The following is a 22096-nucleotide window of genomic DNA, read 5'->3' on the forward strand; positions in this document are numbered from 1 at the left end:
TTTCCTATTTGCACATTAATTTGTATTTCCTAATATTCTGATTTACTTCATTTTCATTCTTATGGTCCTATTGAGTACTGTTAAAAACTTTCAAATTCATATGTTTTCTAGGTCATTATTTTAACTTGCTGTGGGACAAAGGTCACACAGGTGGGAAGACTTGAGTAGGGGAGGTGCTGGAGCCTAGAGCAGAAGCTTCCTGCTCACAGGAAGTGGAGATTAAATAATCGTTGACTAATCGAAGAAAAAAAAATATGGAGATTAGTTGGCTATAAAAATAATCGTTAGTTACAGCCCTAGTGTTCTGTTGGGTTGGGGTCAGGACTTTGTGCAGGCCAGTCAGATTCTTCCACACCAAATGTGTCTTTATGGACCTTTCTTTGGTGAACTGGTTTGCAGTCTTGTTGGAACAGGAAAGGGCCATCCCCCAAACTGTTTCCAGAAACTCCAGAAAATCAACCCCACACCATAATCCCCCCTCCAAAAAAGTTTGCATTCAGTGCAATGCAGTCAAACAAGTACCGTTCCCCTGGCAACTGCCAAACCCAGACTTGTCTATTGGCTTGCCAGACAGAGAAGTGTGATTCATCACTGCAGAGAACACGTCTCCACTGCTCTAGAGTCCAGTGACAGCGTGCTTTACACCACTGCATTGACGCCTTGCATTGCGCCTGGTGATGTAAGGCTTGGATGCAGCTGCTCAGCCTGCGATTTTATGTGGCATACCACTTCCTGGCTGAGCTGCTGTTGTTCCCAGTTGCTTCCCCTTTGTTATAATACCAGCTGACTGTGGAATATTTAGCAGCCAGGAAATTTCACAACCGACTTATTGCACAGGTGGCATCCTGTCACAGTACCATGCTGGAATTCACGAGCTCCTGAGAGCGACCAATTCTTTCACCATTCTTTGTAGAAGCAGTGTTCATGACTAGGTGCTCAATTTTATACACCTGTGGTCATGGAAGCGATTGGAACAACTGAATTAATTAATTTGGATGGGTGAGCGAACACCGTGGACAGCGCGGCGTAGCTTGATTGCGTGAGGTTTAAAGTTCTCCTGAATATTTTATGCATTTCATTTGATTTAATTGATCCTATGAATTGAAATTCCAGCCATCAATCCTTATCTGAATCAAATTATACTAAACTTAAAAGATTTGCACTTTATCAATAAGTAGACAGGAAATTAAAAAGTGCTGAATTGCAAAATCCAGACAGCATGCTGTTCACGCCTCTGTCCAGATAAGAGCTCATTTTATCTGTTGGGAGATCCTTTACCTGTGGAAAGGATGAATCACAGGTTTCCCACTATGTGCATGTAAAGCTGTGCAGGCGGGTGGGTGCGTGGCATTCCTTGTGATGAACTGATTAACTACACAGATGGGCGCGTCCGACTGGGAGAATCCGAGTTTAACTAATTACAGGAAAACTGTTAACTTCTGTGAGTCACAGAGAGGCCGACTGAGCTCATATTGTTAAAATGAAGAAGGTTTCATTAAACAACAAGAAAAAAACAACTAATGTTGATGGTATGGCATGTCATTTTTTATTTTTTTATTTATATTTTTTACACCAAATTTTCACATTTCTGACGCAAGACACAAACTACTATGGATTTAAACCACTTTCAACAGCTGGCTGGTGGTTTTGTAAAGCAGCAGCTCTGCCTTCACTCTGAGTCTTGACTAAATGTAGATTTTGTGGGTTTTTTGAGTCAGAGGGCTGGGCTTAGCTTGCCACAGACTGAGGCAGGAAATATCTTGCCTAACTGTGTGTGTGTGTGTGTGTTTTTAAGGTCGTGCTGCTTCTTGCATTGCTGCTTTTCTCTCCACTCCCTGCTCAGACGTGTTTTGTGCCACCACCAGCTCTCTTCCCAAGGTAAGTCTTATCACGGATTTGTTTTTTTGCTTCCCTCTACAGTTCTTCACTCTGATTTCTTCTTTCTGTTCCTACTTTGTCTTTTGCAGCACTTTTCCTTTTCCCTGTACTTTTCCCCTGTCTGCTCAGCACATTCCTGCTCCTGGACAATGAGTCTTTAGTTTCATGTCAGTGGGACTCGCCTCTGTCCATCATTTCATTCAAAGTTTACCCTTTTTCACTGCGACACTCTTACAGTTAGCTGCGAGGGAAGCCCCGTGTTTTTCATTTCCTTTCCTTTTACAGCTTTCTAACAATTTCCTTGAGGTTAGGGTGTGGCACTGAAGTAACTTCCAATCTGTGTCATTACTTGAGACAAGGAAGTAAACTACCCTTGGCTTTAAACCACAGGCAGCGTGCTGTCACATCGAATTCCAGCATTAAAATTACACTGTTTCCTTTCTAACCCCTATTTGTTTTTCAGTCCACTCAGTATCTCCATCACTCTGTCTCGATTTCACTCTCATAAACGTAGAGCCCACTGAACCGTACACAGACACATACACACACACCCTGTTCAGCAATCACCAACTAACAGATTGCTCTCAGGTCTCTCCACGCCTGATGCTCTGTGCACCTGCATGTCGTACGCTCTCATATTTCATTGTGTGCCCAACAGCGCATGAATGGCTGATTGGCTCAGTGACCCCAGCAGCCTATCTTTGACCTTGTGTATCCATCTAAGCCCTCCCTGTCGGCTCTCCTCTCCATCTAACCAGGCGCCACTTGATGCTTCAGTGGACAAGGCCAAGGGGGCATCATTGCGTTTTTACCATTTTAACCCCTCGAGCGACCTCGTTTTCTGCTCTGCAACTCGTCTTTAGTTCATTTTGCTTGTTTCTCCGCAAAAGATTGGACTGGATTTTAGAGATCACAGTGCTCAGTTATTATGCTCCGTATTAAATAGACCAGAGGAGAAACTACTAATGTTAAAATACCCCACATTATTTTAAAGGCACGTGAAAGATGATTTTGAATGAAACCAATACCCAAATTTGAAAAATAATAGAAACCTAAAATGAAGTAAGAAAGAAAGAAAAAGAGAAATAAAAACAGGCCTGTCAGTATTTATACGTTTAATGGAAACTGCAGTAAACAAAAAAGAAGCAGGTTTCGGTTTTGGAAGTTTGATGCCAGGCTTGTAATTTAAAAAGGAGCTTAGCTTCAGAGCTAGTTTTGAAAAGTAAAATTGTAGTTCTGAGGTTACTCTCTCTATATTACTATTTACATTGTCATTAAAAAAAAAATTAAGCATAATGCTGTAACTAAAAAGATGCCCCTTTCAAGACTTCCTCCTGCGACGCTGTTCTTTAAGTTTCATTGGGCTGCTAATGCATGACCCACCTCGTGCAGACTGTTTCATGAAACCAACTTACTTTTGTGCAAATACTTATTTATATTTTTTAACTTCATTACATTTGGCTTCATTGTTACGAAGTATTTTGGGTGGTTGCAGCTGGGCCACTGCAGCATCTTGATCATTTTCCTTTTCAGCTGTTCTGTTGTAGATTTACTGCTGTGCTTGGGATCATTCCCCTCTTGCATGAACCAGATTAGCTTTAGCTGTCAGACAGATGGCCTCACACCTGACTTTAGCATACTTTGGTATACGGAGGACTTGATGGTCCACGTTCCCCTGGCAGCCCGTCCACACAAGCCATACTTGTTCAGTGTTTTTCTATCGGCATGAACTTTAACATTTACCATCCTAGCTGAGAGCTGTAGAGTCTGACATGTAGCTTTTGGGCCTTATCTTGGGGTAAAACTTGCTGCGACATACGCTCCTGAGCAGATTATGACATTGTGTTAAGACACCTGAATGCTTCAGATCTCCAAACTGCTCACACTTATCGGCAACTGGCTGCTACTTACCCTCTGAACCTCAGAGGCTGGATACACAAATGCTTTACTTAGACCAGCCCTTCGCTCCTGTTTTAAAGAGGGCAAATGGGGACAAGGGGAAGAGATGGCGATAGAGGAGGGGGAAACAGTGGAAAGACGAAGAAGCCAGCAGCTCGCTCTCACTGTAATTATCAGCTTGGTGTTTAGCTTTAGCCAGGAAACCAGGAACCCGACTCTCCCCACCTCCACACACACGCAGCGTCCTATCTTCGGGCCTCAGGTAGGCTTTCATCACTCCGGCTTCAGTTACCTCCCACATATAAGCTAACAAGGCCAGGTGAGCTCAAACACTCCTCCTCGTCAGACGCCTCGATATCTTACAACCTCAAACACACAACACACACTCCAGTGGACACGCAGAATGGACCTGGAGTCAGACAGCATGCTGGAGGTACCAGAGGAGATCATACAGTTAAGTGGACCGGTGCTTTTATTTGTGCCTCCTTACTTACTCTTCAAGCGGCTGTCCAAGCACTGTAACCTTAACCCAGTGGCCTCTGCATGTGCCGCCTTTCTCCGTTTCCCTGCACCCCCTCTACACTACTCAGTATATATGTTCAGATGCTCACTTCACTGCGCTGTTTGCTCGATTGATAGTTTACAAAAATAATGCTGAGTTTTAAAAGCATGTTGACATCCTGTTAGTCTGACCACAGTGCTGATAGTCAGCATTGATAGATGCGCTTTTTTCTGCTGCCAAATGAGTTGTTTTAAGACACATAACGCAGTAGCACTGGGAGCAGCTTCTTACATGTTGGATCCTCACTTGACTCTAATCCCTATAATTAAGCTAATTGCTTGTTTTCCAGCCCTCCTTTATCTTCCCGTTGCATCTGTAGCAGCACAGTTAAAACAAAAACTTCTCACTTATATGATGATAGAGCTAAAAGAAAGTGTTTAAGTGTAAGTGCTCCACCCATGCTTTATTTTATAAACAGATGTTTATCTAAATGCCTGTTGGGGCTCACTCTGAATGTGTTATGACACCCATAAGTTTGCCACCTTTTTTTAATTAGTTTTATCGCAAGAAAAAAAAAAAACAACCCCACAGCTTCTTGACGTTGTGAAACATTTTTATGATAAGGTTGATGATGAATATGCGAAACTGCAGATATGCATCAGCATGCATCAATATGATAAAGATTGTATAAAAGCTGGGAAGTCTTTCTTCTCGCCCGTCATCGACACTGAAGTTAATATTTATCAGTCAGCTCTTTGACATCTTGAAAGTTGATTTTTTTGGCCATTGAAACCAGTTGTGTCATCATCAGCTACTGTTTAGCCACTTCCTGTTTATTTTGAGGTCTCTGTTCTGTTTCCCACCCTTTTGTACCACACCTGTGGTCAGTTAGGAATTCAGTCTGCTTAGTATACACCAGTCAGGCATAACATTATGAGCACCTACCTAATATTGTGTTGGTCTCCTTTTGGTGCCAAAACAGCCTTGATCATGGACTCCACTCGACCTCTGAAGGTGCGCTGTGGTATCCGGCACCAAGATGTTAGCAACAGATGCTTTAAATTCTGTAAGCTGCAAGGTGGGGCCTTCATTGATCAGGTTTTTTTGTCCAGCACGTCCCACAGATGCTCGACTGGATTGAGATCTGAGGAATTTGGAGGCCAAGTCGACACCTCAAGCTTGTTGTGCTCCTCAAACCATTCCTGAACCATTTCTGCTTTGTGGCATTATCCTGCTATTTAGAAAGGAGGAAAGGGAGGGGCAGAAGGTCTAGTCATTTTCACATACTTCAGTGACGTATGGGAAAATCCCCTATATGTCCAGGGCGCTTTCTTTCATTGCTCTGTGGTCCCATTCTGATGCTCACATGCTCTTTGTTGGTCGCTTTCGGTGGTGGACAGGGGTCAGCATGGTTATCCTAACTTGTCTGCAGCTATGCAGCGCCCTACCCAACAAGCGGTTATGCTCTGTGCACTCTCACACCTTTCTATTCAAACCAGAATTACATTTTTAGGTAATCTAAACTACAGCAGCTCATCTGTTTGAAATCACCCTGTTACTGGTTCACCATTGTCCCTTTCTTGGATCACTTTTAATAGATACTGACCACTGCAGAATGAGAACATGACACAAGATCTGCAGTTTTGGAGATGCTCTGACCCAGTCGTCGAGCATCACAGTTTGGCCTTAATCAAACCCATTTTTCCTGCTTCTAACACATCTTTGTGGATAAAAATGTTCACTTGCTTGATACATCACGCCCACTAATAGGTGCTATGTTGAAGAGGTAATCAATGTTGTTCGTTCACCTGTCAGTGGTCATGATGTTAAGCCTGATCAGTGTAAATATATCCTGCTTTGCACTCGTCAGTTGTCAAGTTGATTCAGGTTATCAAATATTCCTGACATAATCTCGTGTTTTCTAGTTTTAGCTCATGAGCTCGTGCCATGGCATTGCCATCCATTTATTCGCAATTCACAAGAATCTCTGCTTTTCCTGCACTGTTGGTCTCATTTTAGTGAAACTTACAGTGATCACATAAGTTTATCCAAATTATACTCAAAGTCACTGTCATGTTTGTCATTTCACAGCGCCTTTTATATATTTTTTCACAGTATTACCTTCATGCATACTATTTACAGTTTCAGCATTTCTGCCATTCAGCAAAGTCAGTGACATAAGAATCTCAAGGTTTACAGAGTTTGTACAAAATTGTAAAGAAAGAATTTTGAAATGTTGATCATGGAGGGGAGTGGTCCTATTGGTTAACTTCCTCGTTATATAGGTGTGGCCTTCATATCACAAGCTAACTGCAGTAATACAATCAATGCAACAGTGCTGCTGCATGCTCATAATTTTATGCTTTTTATATCAATGGTTACTACTACTACTACTTTCACAATACTCTGACCCAAAGTCCTTTCATTTGGTGGTGAATGAGATTAATTTGTCCAGATTATCACTGTTTCCAAGCCACCCTAACTTCTCAATGGATTCTAACTCTCACTAGTTTGTGTTGCACAGCCAATGACAAAACTTTGTGTATTTCACAAATTAACTTATGAACTGTGGTCGATCGTGGACCTGATAAGCTATGACGTCGCCGACCTTCAAGTTCCCGTTATTGTTTGGATTAAAACCTGGGTTTTGGCTTCTGTGTCCTTTTCCTGTGAGTCACTGCAAAATTAATTCCAAATAATTTTGTTTACGGTTCCCTTATATAGTTTTGTGCTGCTTTTAGCAGCTGGCAAGGGTATTCCTCAAATCATCAGTCCAACAAAGTCAGTTTCAACATGGTCTGTCTTCATCCAGAAGATCTTGCTGAAAACTGTAGAGCAACGAAGTAGGCCATCACTTAGGGTTACAGTTTCTGTTCTTCTGTTTAAACAACATAATTCTTGTTGCGTGACAGTTCACTAACCTAAAGAAATGGCTACTGTCCCAGAGCTTTCAAAATATCTCTTGGTCTTTTTCAGTAGATAAAGATTGCTGAGTTAATCACCCTTACCTCACAAAAGAGCAAACCTTCACTCACATGATCCAATGAGTCGCCGACCCTGCCAAAGACAACTCGGATGTGCTTGAAAGCTCCAAAAAAAAGACACTTCAAGCCTTTCCAGTGTGATGTATTGCCTTTTTTATTTCTTTGTAACAAAATAAAACTTAAATACTTGTCCTATTAACCAATATATACATAATAGTAGTGTAGTAGTATGTTGGCAATAAGACCAGGGACCTGTCCATGGTGTTCCCCGCTTGCCACTCTATGGCATTTCAAATAGGCTCCAGCACCCTCACCACTGTGAGGGTGCTGAAGCTGAACAAGCCTGAACAAGCATGTAAAAACAAGCATATAAAAACAGACTGATGGTCAGAAATGAACAGTACACATATCATAAAGGGGACAAACGTCATCCTTATCTCCATTTTCCACTTGTCCAATTCTGGGTCGTGTGTGGCTGAAGCCCTAATAGGTACAAGCAATAAAAAATATGATTGCAAGTTTCCACAATTTAGATGCAATGTAAAAATACAGTCAGGCACAGTGAGAGATAATGACATGAAAGGTGGTGACGTTGGTGATCTGATCCCCCTACAAGGCTAACCGTCTGCTCTCGTGCAAAGAGACAAACCAGAAAAACCAACCAAAGACAGGAAGACGTGGGAGTGTGGTTGGATGACACACTTGTTTGTGTACTACAAAAAAACACAAGTTTTTTGTTGCTAATGAAAAACAAGAGGGGCACGATTACGCGAGTCCACCCTGGCCTCATACCTACCTGCGACACCAACTGTTTTTGTGCAGTGGCACTAAGGCTGCGTTGGTGTCGTGTTGCATAAAAGTCATGTAATGTAGCTTGTGGTCCTTAGGCAGCAACACAACCCACACTTTGTATCTACTTGAGATATAATTACACTCATCACAGTGTCTCCAGCCTCTGTTCTGTTGCCTTAAAACGATTACAGTAAGAGCGAATCAAACAACCTCCAGCTACATTCAGAAGTGTACCTTCTCCTTGAGTGTGGAGACGAGTGTGAGTTTAGTGAGAATTTAGGCACCTTTGAGGAGTAGACAAGAAAGGTCACGTAAAGCCGCTCAGTTTAGACAAATGTGGCTTCAACTTCCTCTTTTACTTCTACTTACTCCAGCCAAATCCGTACACGCGCTCCCATGTAGAACAAGTTACACAACACTGTTTTGCCACTTCCTGTTTCTTCTTCCTTCTTTAAGGGACATGATGTGTGACTCAGATGTCCTCCATGGATAAGCTTCCCATATGCTCCCTACTCTTTATTTGTTTTTTCTTCTAACACCTTTTTACTTTGTTCTTTTCTCCATGTAGTATGCTCCCCTTGAAGCCAGTGCCAGGTCAGTTCAGCCCAGAGGTCCGGCAGCAGGGCCTGTGGGTATGGAGAGTAGAAAAGATGAAGGCGGTGCCACTAGATTCCTCTGAGGTGGGAGCTTTCTTCAATGGAGACTCCTATTTGGTGCTGGATAACCGCGGGGAGGAGGGAGCTGACCTCCACATGTGGATAGGTAAGAGACTGAAGACGCATCTGGTTTATGCAACATGCTACCCGATGCAAATCAAACACAAAGTAGTCTTGACTTTACTTGGAGAAAAACAATGGAAGAGTATCTGATTTCCATTTTACTCCACCCAGTAAAAGAGCTAAGCATTGTCTGGTGCTCGCTACACACCTAACCCTGGCTGAAAGGCTAGTAGCCCCGCTGATGGTGATGACACACGAGACACTCTGCTGCCCTGATGCATCATTGTGTGTCGAGAGAAGCTGGATGAAGAGGGATGATGAGGGAATGAATCCAGAGGGAAGCATTAAAAATACAGGAGCACTGTTATAGTACTCAAATGTGGCTGTTGTTTCCAGCATGTATCCGGTGCTTTGGTAACACTAAGCTGATTGTCACAACTTGGAGAGCCCTCTCTTCGCTCAAACATGCACCTCTGTTAATCCTCCCTCCTCCTCTCCTTGATGGACCGGCGGTGTCTTTGTATGTCCACCGTTTTTTTAGTTCAGCTTTTTTTAATCAGTCGTACCAGCGCCTGATTAGAGAGTGTAACCTGTGTGGGGTTTTTTATAATAGTTACAATTTACAGATTTCCATTAAATATGTTGGATACAGGTAAATAATAAAGCTGCTATTTGAAAAGAGGATATCGATGCAAAGCAGTATGTGAAACACTAAGCAAACCTTTAGTGCTTCCACATAAACAAAGAGGGTAAGTAGCAGCCAGAAGATAATCAAATGCACTTGATTAACTGATCAGACCTGGCACTCAGGTCTGTGTTAACATGATGTCAAAGAGAAAAGATGTCAGAAGTGGTCTTGGAGAAGCAACTGTTGTTGCCCATCAAGGAAGAGTTATAAGGCATTCCAGTCTACAGTGAGAAAGATTATTTAGATTCAACTGGAAGCAAGTTCAGAGAAATTACAAGCAAGGTCATCACAAACACCTCATACCGACTGTGAAGCTCAGTGGTTGAGGGGTGATGATTTGGGTTTGTTTTGCAGCCACAGGAACTGGGCAACGTGCAGTCATTGAGTCACACATGAACTCCTCTGTGTACTAAAGTACTCTAGAGTCAAATGTAAGGCCGTCTGTCTGACAGCTAAAGCACGACTGAAACTGGGTCATGTAACAGGACAATGATGCCAAGCACAGCAGCAAACCTACAGCAAAATGGTTGGAAAACAAAAGAATTAAGGTGCTGCAAGGCAAACCTCAACCTTATTTTAATGCTTTTGAGTGCCCTCAATGAAATGAAGCAATGCTGCAAATAAGAATGGGAACAATGTGAGGCACTGATAGTCATACAGAAACCATTACTTCAAGTTACTGTTGCTAAAGGTGGGTCGACAAACTACCCAATCTTTGGGTGTATTTAGTTTTTCACGCACTGCTTCTACACTTTGGCTCAGTTTTTGTTAGATAAATAATGACACAGTCTAATGAGTAATATGTTGTTGCTCATCTGAAGTTGTATTTACATTATTTGAAGACCTGGTAAGAAACTCGTGGGGTTTTTTCTTCTTCTTTTTTATTATGCCCTGTATGTGAAAGTGTAACTCTGCAGAAGAAGAGGCAGACTGTGGCTTTCTTGAAAACTCCTCGTGCTTATTTGTCACAGGAAACCAGAGACAACAAAATAAATTCACACGCCTCCAGCTATTTTTGGAAGAACCGTTTTAGATTATAGATTTATTTCCTTTAATTAAAGCTGTTTGGCCAGCCCACAGTTGTTCCTGACCCCTGTTTAGTATTAATACTTAGTTTTACTGGTAAAGTTAAAATTAGCTTTAGTCTAGGGTAGGAGTAAAGGTTTAGGAGCTTTTTTTATGTAAGCAGTGCAAGAAATAAGACAATGTGCAGAGAAGCAAGAAAGCAAATATGCAGTGTGTAATATTTAGATATGTTAAGAAGCCTGATTGGCCTGGTGGTACAAACTGTCTGTAAGTCTGGTAGTACATGTAGCAGTACTCATATGTTATTTGCAGAGCTAACAGTGCTTTGTGGCCGTAGGGCTAGATGATGCACTAGAGGTCCACAGATAACCTGAATGTCCAGGAAAATGTGTGGCACCACTCTCTGTAGGCTAATTTTTCGCACCGTCTCCTAGCTTTAGTATAATGAGAAGTCAGCCTCAACTCTGACATCACAAAATACAGAAGTAAATACGTTTTGAATTTGTGAGAGTTCAAATTAACAATCAGAAAGTGACTCAAATAGTCGAAGCAGCTCCTACTGGATGCACTGAGGCGGATTTATCATCACAAACTCGACCTCAGCTGGCCGAATGTATTAATATCTTACTGAATGCTTTGGGAAATCTCCCATAAAGTGAGAACAAATTCTAATTGGAGTTACATCACGCTCATAAGTTTAACTTGCAGCAACAGGTTTTCCAGAGCAGTTTTTCAGCTTTTAATCCCCAAACTTGACTTTTCACATCGCCAATCATTTATAAGTGAACTGAGTTTTTGTACTTTTTGTACACCCCCCCACCCCCACCCATTTCAGGTGAAAAATCGTCTCGAGATGAGCAGGTAGCCTGTGCCATGCTGGCCACCCAGCTGGATAATTTTCTGGGTGGAGACCCCATTCAGCACAGGCACGTTCAGGGCTTCGAGACTCCGGAGTTCATGGAGCTCTTCCCCCGAGGGGTCAGCTACAAGGTGAGCAGACCTGATTCTAGAAACAGCGACATGTTTGGATGCCTAAAACTGAAAATGCCAGTAACTTTATTACCACAGCATACCTGTACTGCACTGAACTGTGCACTGCTATTTAAAACAAGCAACAACAAGCTTTAAAATACAATATTCTGTACCGTATGACTTTTTCATTTTATTATTTTATTTTTAGGAGATTGAGGTGGTCAGGTCTGTGTAGATTTGGCCACCTCAGGTACATCCTTGGTTACATAAATAACTCATTTTATTGTTTTAGAGCTTCTGATGACTTCTTTACAGGTATCAATCTGAGCTTGTTAAAATGAATCAACGTTAATGCTGAAATCGCTCGTCCAAAAAGTCAACTGTCGTAAAACGTTAAAAAAATAAACAACCATGAAAGTTCCGTCCAAGTGATAATTCTGCTTCTCCTCACAGGAGGGTGGTGTGGAGTCAGGTTTCAGGAGGGCTCAGGGCTCTGGCACCGTGCAGAGGTTGTACCAGATCAAAGGAAAGCGCAACATCCGTGCCAAAGAGGTGGAGCTGTCCTGGAAGAGCTTCAACAAGGGAGACTGCTTCATCCTCGATCTCGGAGAGGTGAGATAATCTATCAAAAGGAGGACATGCCGGGGAGAGGTGCAGCCAAACGCCACCGAATCATTTACTCTTCTGAAATGTGTCAGAGCTATACACTAGCGCGCTACACAATAACCAGTTTGTTTAGCTTTTTTACTGCAACCTGCATAAAATAAAGTGCCACTTTTACCACGTTGTGCTGATCTAATGTTGATAATTGTACCCAGACGATTGTGTCCTGGATCGGCTCGCAAGCCAACATCTTCGAGAAGCAAAAGGTGCGCGAGATCGCCTCGCTGATCCGTGACGTAGACCGACACGGTAAAGCCCGCATTGTGGATGCAAACGAGGGGGAAGAGCCGGAGGAAATGATCAAAGTAAATAAGTTTTCCTGATTTGTCATCCGATTGTTTTATTCAGGAAGGATGTTTTTTTCTTCCATTTCCAAGTCAATAATTACATTTAAAAAATCTATTTTTTTGGTTTGTTGTTTTTTGTTTTGTTTTTTTTTTTGGGGGGGGGGGGGGGGTTGTTTTTGTTTTTTTTAAAAGCTTCTCTTTGTAGTCCTCATAAGATGTTTTTGTGCTGCTTTGCAGGTCCTAGGACAGATTCCGACTTTGCCAGAGAGCACGCCAGAAGAGGACAGCAAAGCAGACGCCTCCAACGTAGCCTCCCTCTACAAGGTAAGCTCTATATGCAGAACTATATACACAACGTTGACATTTTAAAACCACCATTCCCATCACTGTTCACTGTATGCTCACTCATCAGGTGTCTGATGCTACCGGTTCCATGACAACAACCAAAGTGTCCGATAAGAGCCCGTTTGCCCAGGAGCTGCTGATTCGTGACGACTGCTTCATCCTGGACAACGGCTCCAACGGAAAGATCTTCGTCTGGAAAGGTGAGGAGCTGCTACTCAAACTCAAAGCGGCAAACTTGCCACCTCCTCATATTTGATATCTGATGAAATGAAATTGTAATGAACACAGTGAAAAATAATGATTGGCAGTTTCACGGGGAGGTGAGTGTGAGGACCTGCTTACATGTGATCGGAGTAAGGGTTTCTTAAAGAGCTACAGCGGGGGTTGTACAGCTTCACAATGTCAGCTCTGAACTGATCAGACAACACACCAAACGCAAATAACCATCATAGAAACAAAGCTACTTGCTAAAGTTCAAAGTGGGCAGAAGAGCATCTCTGAACACACAGCAAACAGCAAACCCTGCAGCAGATGGTCTCCAGTAGCAGAAGATCACACCGTAGTAAGAAAAGTACTATGAAGAGTTAAGGCCGCTCTGAAGGTAAAAAGGGATCCAAACTCGTGCAGGCAAGCCGTGCCTAATTAAGGTTTCAATTGAGTGTATAGAAATAACCTAATCGTTAAAAAACTGAAGCCCAAAATTTCTGCCACAACTATACAGCAGCTCCAAGGTTGATTAAAAAAACTGTCAGAGAGATAAAGTAGCTATTAAGGTCACTAAGTTGGCTGATGCATGTGAAAATCAGACTGTATTAACTGACCTCTTTCACATTAACTATTATAGCTCATAAAATAATAAATGCAATCAAAACCTTCATTAAAGTCATTAAACACCCGTGTTTCTGTACGATTTTACTTTAGAAAAGGGCTGCTGTGGAAAACAGTTGGCCCAGTGTGAAGAAGTAGTGTAAAAGCACTACCAGCTGTTTGCTGCTTCGTATGTGGGTCAGTATTTTTTGTAAATGTGCTCAGGGGCCTTTTATTCAAGAATTTGTTCATCGCGGTAGCTTGTAGCAGGGACACCACGCCTGATATCTAAAGTTACCCTGTAAGCCTGTGACTCTGTGTGCGAAAAAGCTCTCAAATAGAGCTACTAATTAACATTAGCTCATTTAATCATCAGGTAACGGAGCAAATGCCGAGGAGAAGAGGGTGGCCCTGCAGATGGCGGACAAATTCATCGAACAAATGAATTACCCACGCATGAAAACACAGGTACTGCTGCTAAAAGCTGCTTATGTTAGACACCACAAACCAGTCAAGCGTCTTTCTTTACTGTAGACAGGAAAGCTCGCACCATCTCTTAGTTTCTATTTTTACAGCCACAGATCTGACGTGTGAGTTTGTGATGTCAACTGTAAGGCCTCTTATATAAGCGGTTAGCAGTAAAGTTTTATGTGCGTTGCACTACAGGTGGAAATCCTGCCACAGGGGAAGGAGACCATCATCTTCAAGCAGTTCTTCAAAAACTGGAACTGAGCATTTCACTGGGAATCCTGCACATGGAGACGAGGCTGCGCATCTTCAGAGAGCACCTGTTACAAAATGCATCGTTTTGTTTTTTTAATATATATATACTGACTTGTATGTACATATTTGTAAGGCTGACCGTAAGCTGCCTCTTGCCTTGGACTTTGGTAGAATCAGAGATGTGATGCCACTTTTATAAAAAAAAAAAAGTTCCTTGTAGTAACAGAAAAAGGATATGAGGAGAAATATTAGTTATAACTCAAGTAAATGAGATGTGCTTCTTTTTTTTTTACATTGGTTCAATGCTGTCCCAGTTTTGCCTGCATTTCAAAAATAAATGTAAAACTCTGGTTTATACAGGAGGAAGTTGTGCTGATTTTTTTTATTTTTTTTTACCTCCCCTCCAGTCATCATGTGGGGAAATTAGCTGATGCTTATCAGTCACGTCTCCACCCACAACTGTGGGCTTTATATAACCTTTATTCTAAACTATGCCCTTACTGCTGCCACGGCTGCACAAATATTACACCCGACTGTATAATAACACACTATTAATAATTAACAATAGACCATCAATAAACTTCCACAATAGTTTGTGATTAAATAATCTGGCATTATTAAGTCGGTCACAGGGGGCATTGCATTTACTGCTGAGTAATATGTGGCATACTTTTACATAAGGGACTTTTTGAAAGGACAGTTATATATACTGTTTTACCTTTTGCCTGTTCGGCTTCAGCTGCAGGGAAATCAAATTTGTATTTTTGCACAAAAACAATGTCGAGATTATTTTCATGCAACTATTGAAAAGGGGGTGAAGAGGAAACCCTAAATAATCTGAGAAGACAATATTATCAGGCCTTCATTATTCCATATCCGTGACTTGGAGTATTCAGAGTAAACCAGCTGTGGGACTAAAAAATGCCAGTAATTGTTTCCTTCACTCACTTCCAAAAATGCTGTCATCATTCCTCTTTGACCAGTCCCTGTGTGGGTTTTTGTATGGCTCCATGACCTATTTCCTACTTAGATTAAGTTCACAGGAACATGCCCTGGCGTTTTCTCTTAATGACTACCTGGCATAGCACAAAGGTCAGTGCTTCTAATCAGCAGGCGCATTGAAACAGATCCAAAGAATCTCCCACCTCCAGATGTCTCTCAGAGGGGATCAGCCTCTGATGCTGATGTTTATTCTGCTTTAACCAAAAACCTTTGGTTTAGGTATTTAACTACAACTACAAAATGTTACTCAGACAGCTTTCTGACTTGTCTCTGTGATCTTGGGTGGCTGAAGCTCAGGAGGTAGAACAGGTCATCGACTTATCAAAAGGTTGGTGGTTCAGTCCCTGACTGCTCCAAGTCCTGTATCCTTGGGTAAGATAATAAGCCCAAGTTGCATTTTTTTTAAAATGCTTTTCTGAATGAGGTAAGTTGTGTATAGTACTTTGATTGGTCAGGTAGAGTACTAAAGTAAAAGAACCACTACATTTACCATTTATAAAAAGCTGCAAATATACAGTACAGCTTTTTTTTGACATAGAAATAAGTTTCTCCTTACGGCCCTGCTGTGGACTCATGAACAATGAAATTAGCCTGTATCAACGAGGCCTTTAGCTGCTTAGAAGCTACTCTGAGCTCTGTGTGACCTCCCAGGCTATAACACGTCTTGTTCTCAGAGTGATTTGTGCTGGTCAGCCACTCTCAGGGAAGGACCAGGTATTTTGATTTCCCCTGATTTGTACCCAGTCTTTCTTACTGCAGACTGCTTAAGTTCAAACTCATTATAGGAGATTATGAAAGGTTGCTGTTTTTTGCTGTTGTTGTTTTAATGCAGAGATTCATTTTCAGTCAAGTATGCTTTTAAAGTCGGACTGAATTGTTGAATTTGGTTCTCTTACACAAACTGTGGAAACATTTGATCATATTTTAGGTTATACTGCTGCTGAAGGTTAGAAAGTTCACAAATGTTCTCTTGCAGGATGATTCATTCAGGTTTAATCTCCACCTGACTCGATTTTAAAAGGCAAACTGAAGTTTGTTCAAAAGGGGAAAAAAACTCAGCGGCTAATAGTTTACCCTAGATTGTTGGTTTAATTGTATACAAACAGAAACAGCATAAGGTTCAGCGGCTTGCATAATGACGCTCTGACCTTGAAGTCACAGATAACCAGACGCTGGAAGATACCCACAATGATTTAGGCAAAAACTCCAGGAATAAGGACCCCACTTTAAAAATCTAATTTGGACCAAGTATAGCTGACTGTAACTTTTCTTCTTCTCCTGGTTATTAAAAGTAATCCTCTCCTTCTCATATGCCTGTTTCATTTTGCACAGTGCAGCGAGATGTAACACTGATGACTAAAGGGTAATAAAGGGCAGCGCGCTGATGATACACACAGGGAAGTATGTGTTTCTGTGTGTAATGCTGAAGACATCCAGATGTGCATGCCTTGAGTCATTTTCAATGGAAGTTCCTATTTTTCTTCCTTTTTTGACACCATGCAACACCCTTCCAAATTACACCCACTCGGGACGTTATGAGTCCAATCAATGGATGTTATTGACAGTAATCAGTAACTTCTTCGACTCATAATTTGCAGTTAAGCAAAAGGAAATAAAGACATAAAAACAAATCCCACATTATGTTAGATGTAGAGCTGTAATGTGTGTTTTTTTTGTCTTTTCAGTTCTAATAATTATTTATATAGCACCTTTCATCACAGAGTTACAAAGTGCTTCACATGAAGATTTACTTAAAAACAAAAAAACAACAAAAATAATGAAATGAAACTAGTATAGTCATTCCTGAAAGATGGCTTTATACTAAGTCACTGAAGTCTTTTTAATAAGCTTCACTACAGTTTCACTACAGTCAAACTGAATCCAGTGATGCAGTAAAAAGTAAAATCACATTTTTTTACTGTTTAAAGAATTTTTATCTTTTATGATTTTTTGCAACAACTGAAGTTTATAAAGCACAGATACTGTAAATGACTCTTAACACTCCTGCTGCATATACAGTTTACCAACAGCCACACAGAGTATCTGTCTCCCTCCCAGTCATAACCTGAAATTTACTGCAGTCATAAAAAGAAAAAAATCACGCCATTATACCCTCACAGTGCCCTCGGTAACGAAGCTGCCAGGAAACTGACAAGGTTTCGTGTCAGGGGATTCTGCATTCAGATTTCCTTGTCATAAAGTTCAAAGATCAAACCGAGAGAGACACAAAAGGATTAGACCAACAGCAGTGACTGTCCAGTCTTCGCCACCAGCAGAGCTGCACCACCGACAGGTACGACAACATAAGCTCATAGTTTGCGTATTAGTGTGTCTCTTTATACCTGAGGTCTGTGGGATATGGTTTAATTTCAAATATGAACCATTATTTTATTTTATGAATTCACTGGCAAACATAAGGCAGGTTTGTGTTTTAATTTTGTGGTGTGTTGCTTTTTTTGTTTGTTTGCTTGTTTTTGTTCTTTTCTTTTTTTTTAATGCTGATTTTCTTTTTACAGCTGTGTTTTATATCTAGCTTTAACTTTTTTCTATATTTATTATTATTATTAATTTAAAGTAATTGTATTATTTTATATTTGATTACTTGTAATCCTGTATATACATATACAGGATTACATATTTAACCTCCTAAGACCCAAACTCTTTCATGGCATGCATTTTTAATTTCTCTTTGCTATTTGGGCTGATTGGGACCTCATGAATGTAAAAACAAAGAATTACATGATTTTTTTTTCTTACCTGATTTTTCTTTCTGAGAAAAATTAGATCCACATATGAGGACATTCGCTTTAAATTTCAGTAGAACAGTGGCAGTATAATGTCTTGACGCCAGGTCCTAGGAGGATTTAGTTTTAAAACTAGCACATATATATATATATATATATATATATATATATATATATATATATATATATATATATATATATATATATATATATATATATATACATATATATATATGTGTGTGTGTGTGGTGTGTGTGTGTTTGTTTGGTTAGTTCTATATTTTTTATCTTTTTCATGTGGCGTGTTTTTTTTTCTCCACAGTGAGGAAGCCATGATGGAAATGAAAAGTATCCTAAAGCCCAAAAAAAGTACGTCTTTTTCTTCCTTTGTGTTTCATAGTGACACTTAGCACACATTTCTTTCCCATCTGATAACTATCAACCTTTGCGTGACGCGATGCTGTGTGGACTGATACAGTATCTAAAATGTTTCCATTTACCAGAGCCATAAATCTATTATACACAGCCTCTGCTGGAAAGCTTTTGTCTAAAGCTTGTAATTCCTGCTGCTTTTCTTAGTTTGGAAAAGCAGCATGACATTAACTGAGATTTAAAAGAGCTTTTTTTTTTTTTTAACCCCTGCAGAGGTGAGCATGCTGCTCTCTGGGGAGGACAGCAGTGCCACCCAGAGCAGTTCCATCGGGGCTGTACGCTGGAACCTGCCCACCCATGATGAAAGCAGCCAGCCTCACAGCTCGGTCCCCAGCAGGCCCACCAACAGCCTCAATAAACAGTCACAGGTAAACCACATACTTCAAACAGCTTTTCTCTTCAGTTGGTCAGTGTCTGTTTGGCCTATTTGTGACCACCTCTGTCTCCTGCAGCAACAAGCTCGCCAAAATGGCCTGAAAGATCTCCGCAGCCTGCAGGAGTGCGTGCAGTTTATCCAGCAGTGGAAGGAACAGGTGGATCAAGTGTGCAAGGTAGAAACTGGCAGACTCTTAGTATAGCCAGAATTAAGAGTGCACAGACCAGATAAGGATCACAATAACACAATATTTATTGTACGCAAGAACTCTATCACACAACAGCACTGACTGTATGGATGCTGATAGCGCAGCTATTCATTAACTCTTCATAGCTCACACCCTTCACCTTATAGCATATGTAGGATGGGTGTTACCTAAGCTATACCATCCTTTAAACACCTGACACATGTCAAAGGTGAACCTCCACTGTGACCCATGTAGTGTAGTTACAATCAGAAGAAGCACTGTTTTGTCAAGTAAATGCCAAAATCAGGGGGGGGGGGTTTTCATCTTCCCTCTGTAGTTTCATTGTATGACACACCACCTGACACAGTGTGATGTCTTTTGGCAGGAAGCTCTGGATCCAGGAGAAGGCACCACGAAGGAAGCCCAGAGTTCACACGGGCGCGCCGAACGCAGTCTCGAGGAGAGCAGGAAGCTAATCCTGCAGTGGGCCGATGAGCTCCGCGATGTTGACAGGGTCAGTATTTACAGATGCTGATGTGAGATCAGACCAGATCAGATTGACCCTTCAAATAAAACTGAACTGAATTAAATTAAATTGAAAATCCTATTTTGATATACAAGGTGAAACGAAAACTGTTAAAAATCTAACAATGTAGTGATTAATTCAATGTCCTTATAGCTCCTGAAGGAGACTCCCTGGGTATCTGACAGTCAAGAACACGAAACTAAAGACAAGGATGCCAATGAGGTGGCACACATGAGAATCATGGAGTGGGCAAAGGAGCTGCAGGAGGCGAGCGAGGTGAGCAGGGGGGTCACTAACCAGACACCTAACTTCAAATATGTTTTACTTTTATGTCATTTATGTTTTGGTTGGTGTCACGCTGTTCAAAGCAAATGGAGGCAAATCTGAAGCATTTGTTTGTGTTGCAGCGTTGTGGCGTTCAGAGCGATGAGCTGGGTAAGGTGCTGCGTGTGCTGACTCTGAAGAAGAACCGGCTGGTCAGGCTGATGCCTCTGTTGGAGTTTATCACCTGGTCCCTGCTCAAGGAAGGAAGCACGGTGAGAAACCTCAGCATTTCTACCGAATCAGCCCTTAAAAACATCCTTAAAACAATTCATGTTAATGCAGAAACTCTGGCATAAATTTGAAAATGAGATGAGAACAATGGCAAGATGTAAGTTTGAAGTAAAAGATAAACATCTTGGAGGTTTGAAAGCACACAAATAAACCAGTGTGTAATAAACCAGTTGTTCATTTCGAATGTCACGCAGGGCAGTCGTGGCCAGGTTGTGGAACAGCTTTATGCCATGTGTGATCTGAGTGAACTCTGCTCCTTCATTGCCCGCATCTATCAATGAAAGATCTCAGTGATTCAGTTTAACGACCCTAATCGGGCTCTGCTCTGATAGCACGCGTGTCAATGTCCTCCGTGAACGACGGGGCAGTCTGCAGATAAACTATCGCCACATTTACAGATGATGGCGTGCTGTTTTATCACAGCTCTGATTGACTCTGGTGCCTTGCTTTAGTTTATCAGTTTCAAATTAGGCTCCAATATTTCACCTGTCACTACTACTTGCAGTTTTTTGTGCAGAGCCGTGACCTTTGAGGTTCTAATTGAGTTTTATCTGGACCTAAATTTATGAGTACCTACTGAATTATGTATGCAGTGACTAAGCATGGCATAGGTTACTCAGTCATAAGGAAATAGAAAGCAAAGGAATATAAAGTTAGTATGAGTTTCATTTTTATGTTTTTCCTTATCAGAAAATCGTCCCACAGTTGTGGCTCCTGGCAAAGCAAAAGTCCTGGGAAGCAGGAATTCCTCGATACATCCCCAACTCAGGTGTGTATTTTAAAATTTGCACAAAAAAAACTTGGGATTTTTCTTTAGCGTTTATTATGAATAATGATTCTGATGCTCAGAACAATTTGTGGAGGGGACTATTTTAAGAGCCAAACTCATCTCTTCTGCAACTATAATAAAACTCTTCATCTGTGTTTTCAGTTTGGGGGTGGATCCGCAGCGCAGCAGGTAACAACAGCCTCAGCTTTATCTCCATCCCACAAATCAACCAACAAATACCAAAGAACATGTGGTTTAATGAGCAATTTTATTTCCTTTCTCCCAACAGCTGATGTGATTCTTGACCCCATGACCAACCACCCATGGCTGCTGCTTTCAGATGACCAGCGTAAAGTCCAGGAGTCCCCTGTAGTGTCAGAGCAGCCTCAAAGCTCCCAGCGCTTCAATGACTGGCCCTGCGTGCTCAGCAGGGAGGGCTTCAGCAGTGGCCGCCATTACTGGGAGGTGAACATAGCCAATAACGGTTACTGGCGCGTGGGCGTGACCACCGCTGACTCCGAGCGGCACGGGAAGTTCACCATGTCGCCAAAGAAGGGCTACTGGGTGCTGTGGCGCAGCACGCACAAATTCTACGCCTGCAGCAAGCCAGAAAAGGAGCTCCCCCTCAGCCTCGTGCCCAGGCGCATGGGGGTCTACTTGGACTACGAAGAAGGGCAGATCTCCTTCTACAACGCTGAAACCAAGTCCCACATCTACACCTTCACTGGAACCTTTAGAGAGAAACTGTACCCTCTGTTCGCCCCATTGGATGGACGCACGCTCATGACAATCATCCCGCCAAACAACATCTCAGGGATATGAGAGATAGAAAATCTCACTGGACTTTAATTTGACTCAACCTGTGAGGTCTAAGTCCCTAATTGGTGATAATCCTGACCCTGTGTGCCGTTTTTTTTGGCTTTAAAAAACAGTGTCTTTTCTTGGCAACCAGGGGGACAAAAATCACTCTAACTGAGATGTGTCAAAAACAATTGCTTCTTGTATTTTTCCTAAGCGTACATAGGGTTAGGGTTGACTGTTGTCATAGCTGCTCAGACCTCACACGGTTGTAAAGAAAAGAAAAACCCAGAATATCCATTAAAAGTATAAAAGTAGGTCATTATTGAAATTAAAAGTGTGTGTTCTCACTTTTAAAACAAAATATTTAAAAGTTAATTTGCTAAGTTTGTCTTAAAAATTAATCTAAAAAAAGAATTTAAA

At 41.5% G+C, this 22096-nt stretch overlaps 2 protein-coding genes across 2 annotated transcripts; both read left to right on the top strand.

Moving 5' to 3' along the window:
• The first annotated feature begins 1757 nt into the window (after window positions 1-1757).
• capga (capping protein (actin filament), gelsolin-like a) lies at window positions 1758-14642 on the top strand. Its single transcript, XM_063464848.1, has 9 exons — window positions 1758-1878; window positions 8624-8817; window positions 11324-11478; window positions 11914-12072; window positions 12279-12428; window positions 12648-12734; window positions 12823-12955; window positions 13939-14030; window positions 14229-14642. The coding sequence occupies exons 2-9, from the start codon at window positions 8625-8627 to the stop codon at window positions 14292-14294; spliced, it is 1035 nt and encodes a 344-aa protein (XP_063320918.1). The 5' UTR covers window positions 1758-1878; window position 8624; the 3' UTR covers window positions 14295-14642.
• A 4041-nt stretch (window positions 14643-18683) lies between these two features.
• Window positions 18684-21697, top strand: si:ch211-114c12.5 (E3 ubiquitin-protein ligase TRIM39). Its single transcript, XM_063469002.1, has 8 exons — window positions 18684-18830; window positions 18915-19013; window positions 19411-19539; window positions 19705-19827; window positions 19959-20087; window positions 20797-20875; window positions 21038-21064; window positions 21165-21697. The coding sequence occupies exons 1-8, from the start codon at window positions 18684-18686 to the stop codon at window positions 21695-21697; spliced, it is 1266 nt and encodes a 421-aa protein (XP_063325072.1).
• Window positions 21698-22096: the final 399 nt, after the last annotated feature.

This window comes from Pelmatolapia mariae, linkage group LG3_W (assembly GCF_036321145.2).
Source record: "Pelmatolapia mariae isolate MD_Pm_ZW linkage group LG3_W, Pm_UMD_F_2, whole genome shotgun sequence".
Classification (NCBI taxonomy): domain Eukaryota; kingdom Metazoa; phylum Chordata; class Actinopteri; order Cichliformes; family Cichlidae; genus Pelmatolapia; species Pelmatolapia mariae.

Bases quoted from the DNA above. Each gene is read 5' to 3' on its own strand.
- capga (XM_063464848.1), top strand. From the start codon at position 8,625: ATGCTCCCCTTGAAGCCAGTGCCAGGTCAGTTCAGCCCAGAGGTCCGG. The intron at 11,479-11,913 runs GTGAGCAGACCT...TTCTCCTCACAG, and splicing joins CCCGAGGGGTCAGCTACAAG to GAGGGTGGTGTGGAGTCAGG. The intron at 12,735-12,822 runs GTAAGCTCTATA...CTCACTCATCAG, and splicing joins ACGTAGCCTCCCTCTACAAG to GTGTCTGATGCTACCGGTTC.
- si:ch211-114c12.5 (XM_063469002.1), top strand. From the start codon at position 18,684: ATGCTGCTCTCTGGGGAGGACAGCAGTGCCACCCAGAGCAGTTCCATC. The intron at 18,831-18,914 runs GTAAACCACATA...TGTCTCCTGCAG, and splicing joins GCCTCAATAAACAGTCACAG to CAACAAGCTCGCCAAAATGG. The intron at 21,065-21,164 runs GTAACAACAGCC...TTCTCCCAACAG, and splicing joins GTGGATCCGCAGCGCAGCAG to CTGATGTGATTCTTGACCCC.